General features: G+C 41.3%; 1 protein-coding gene across 1 annotated transcript in view; it reads right to left on the reverse strand.

Moving 5' to 3' along the window:
* Positions 1-519, reverse strand: part of LOC106554195 (glucagon receptor) — a 26,277-nt gene extending 25,758 nt beyond the window's left edge. Inside the window, exon 1 of the mRNA XM_087701735.1 lies at positions 391-519. Coding sequence (XP_087557861.1) covers positions 391-468 — 78 coding nt within the window. The 5' untranslated portion in view covers positions 469-519. The remainder of the gene's footprint in view (positions 1-390) is intronic.
* Between the last annotated feature and the right edge of the window lie 1,337 nt (positions 520-1,856).

Below are 1,856 nucleotides of genomic sequence, written 5' to 3' on the forward strand. Positions count from 1 at the left end.
GGGGCAGTGGTCATCTCTGTTTCAAAGTCAAAGAGCCAGGACTGTTAGAAGACATCTCTGTGGTCATGTGGCCGGCTAGACTAAAGGTTGAAGGGGCACGGAACGCTGTTACCTTCCCACCAAAGATGGTTCCTGTTTTTCTACTTGCATTTTTTACGTGCTTTTGAGCTAGGTTGGCAGAAGCTGGGACGAGTAAGGGGAGCTCACTCCATTATGCAGCCTTTCTGACAAGCTCAGCATCTTAGCCACTAAGCCACTGCGTCCAACAATATGTGTAGGCTCAAATAAATCTTCTATAGTGCAACCTAACTGGTGATCCTGATTCTTTGTGCTTGACACATTCCCCGTGAACAAGGCAAATTCTTGCATTTGCTGATCTGGCTTTCTTACCTCCATCAAGATAGAGCTCATCAAGAGGAAACCAATCTGTTTTGCTATATGATGGCAGGAAAGCACATCCTTCATCATGAGCCACAGCCTCGGCGCATGAATCACTCACCCAACTATGCTCCTGAGCACTCTCTAAAATAATAAAAAATAGAAGAAAAACATTTTTAAAGGCCGCATTGGATTTAAAAAGTTTCAAAGCTGCCCCACGAGAGCTGGGATATCCAAGCTTGGCAAGTGTTGTGGCCTGCCAGCGGCCAGTGGAGCTGGCAGCAGATTCGGACAGTGAGGAGGTTGGGGAGGAAGATGGGCCAGTCCTGGAGTCTGGGGAAGGCTCTGATGAGGGCTCTGTGTCGGAGGCAGAGAGGGTGCCAGAGCCGTATGCCAGTTATCAGCTGCCTTCAGAGCCAGATGTCAGTGAGGCAGAAGAACAGCTGGAGCCTGTTCCTAGTGTGCGCATGCACAGGGTTGCAAGACGAAGGGAACAGCTAAAGAACAGTCGACTTGGGAGGAAGGCCACAGGTGATAGATATAAGATATATGATAGATAGATTATAGAGATAGATAGATGATAGATAGGTGATAGATAGGTAGGTAGGTAGATAGTAGATATATAGATGATAGATAGATAGAGAGATGATAGATAGATAGATAGATAGATAGATAGATAGATAGATAGATAGATAGATAGATAGATAGATAGATAGATAGATAGATATAGATGATGGATGGATAGATAGATAGATAGATAGATAGATAGATAGATAGATAGATAGATAGATAGATAGATAGATAGATAGATAGATGATAGATAGATAGATAGATGATAGATAGATAGATGATAGATGGATGGATGGATGGATGGATGGATGGATGGATGGATGGATGGATAGATAGATAGATAGATAGATAGATAGATAGATAGATAGATAGATAGATAGAGATAGATGATGGATAGATAGATAATAGATAGATAGATAGATAGATAGATAGATAGATAGATAGATAGATAGATAGATAGATGATAGATAGATGATGGATAGATAGATAATAGATAGATAGATAGAGAGATAGATAGATCGATCGATCGATCGATAGATAGATAGATAGATAGATAGATAGATAGATCGATAGATAAGCAGGTAGGTAGGTAGATAGGTACGTAGTAGATAGATGATAGATAGCAGATAGCAGTTAGATAGATGTAGATGTAGATAGATAGCAGATACAGAGAGAATTAGATGATAGAAAAGATGATAGATAAAATAGGGGAGAGACAGAGAGAAACCTTTTTTTAAAAAGTAACACCAACTTGCATGAGGAGCCTGGCAGAGTATCAAGGGCCTTTCCAGTGTTGTTATTCCACATACCCGCAACCCAGCTTTCTTGTGAGTCAAAGTCACCCCAACCTGCCAACAAACGGCAATCTGTTTGGATGCCACTTTCGGAAATCGAAAGTGGCACCCAAA

This window comes from Thamnophis sirtalis, unplaced genomic scaffold (genome assembly GCF_051295495.1).
Source record: "Thamnophis sirtalis isolate CommonGarterSnake01/CBP01778 unplaced genomic scaffold, rThaSir2_p1.2 scaffold_14, whole genome shotgun sequence".
NCBI lineage: Eukaryota > Metazoa > Chordata > Lepidosauria > Squamata > Natricidae > Thamnophis > Thamnophis sirtalis.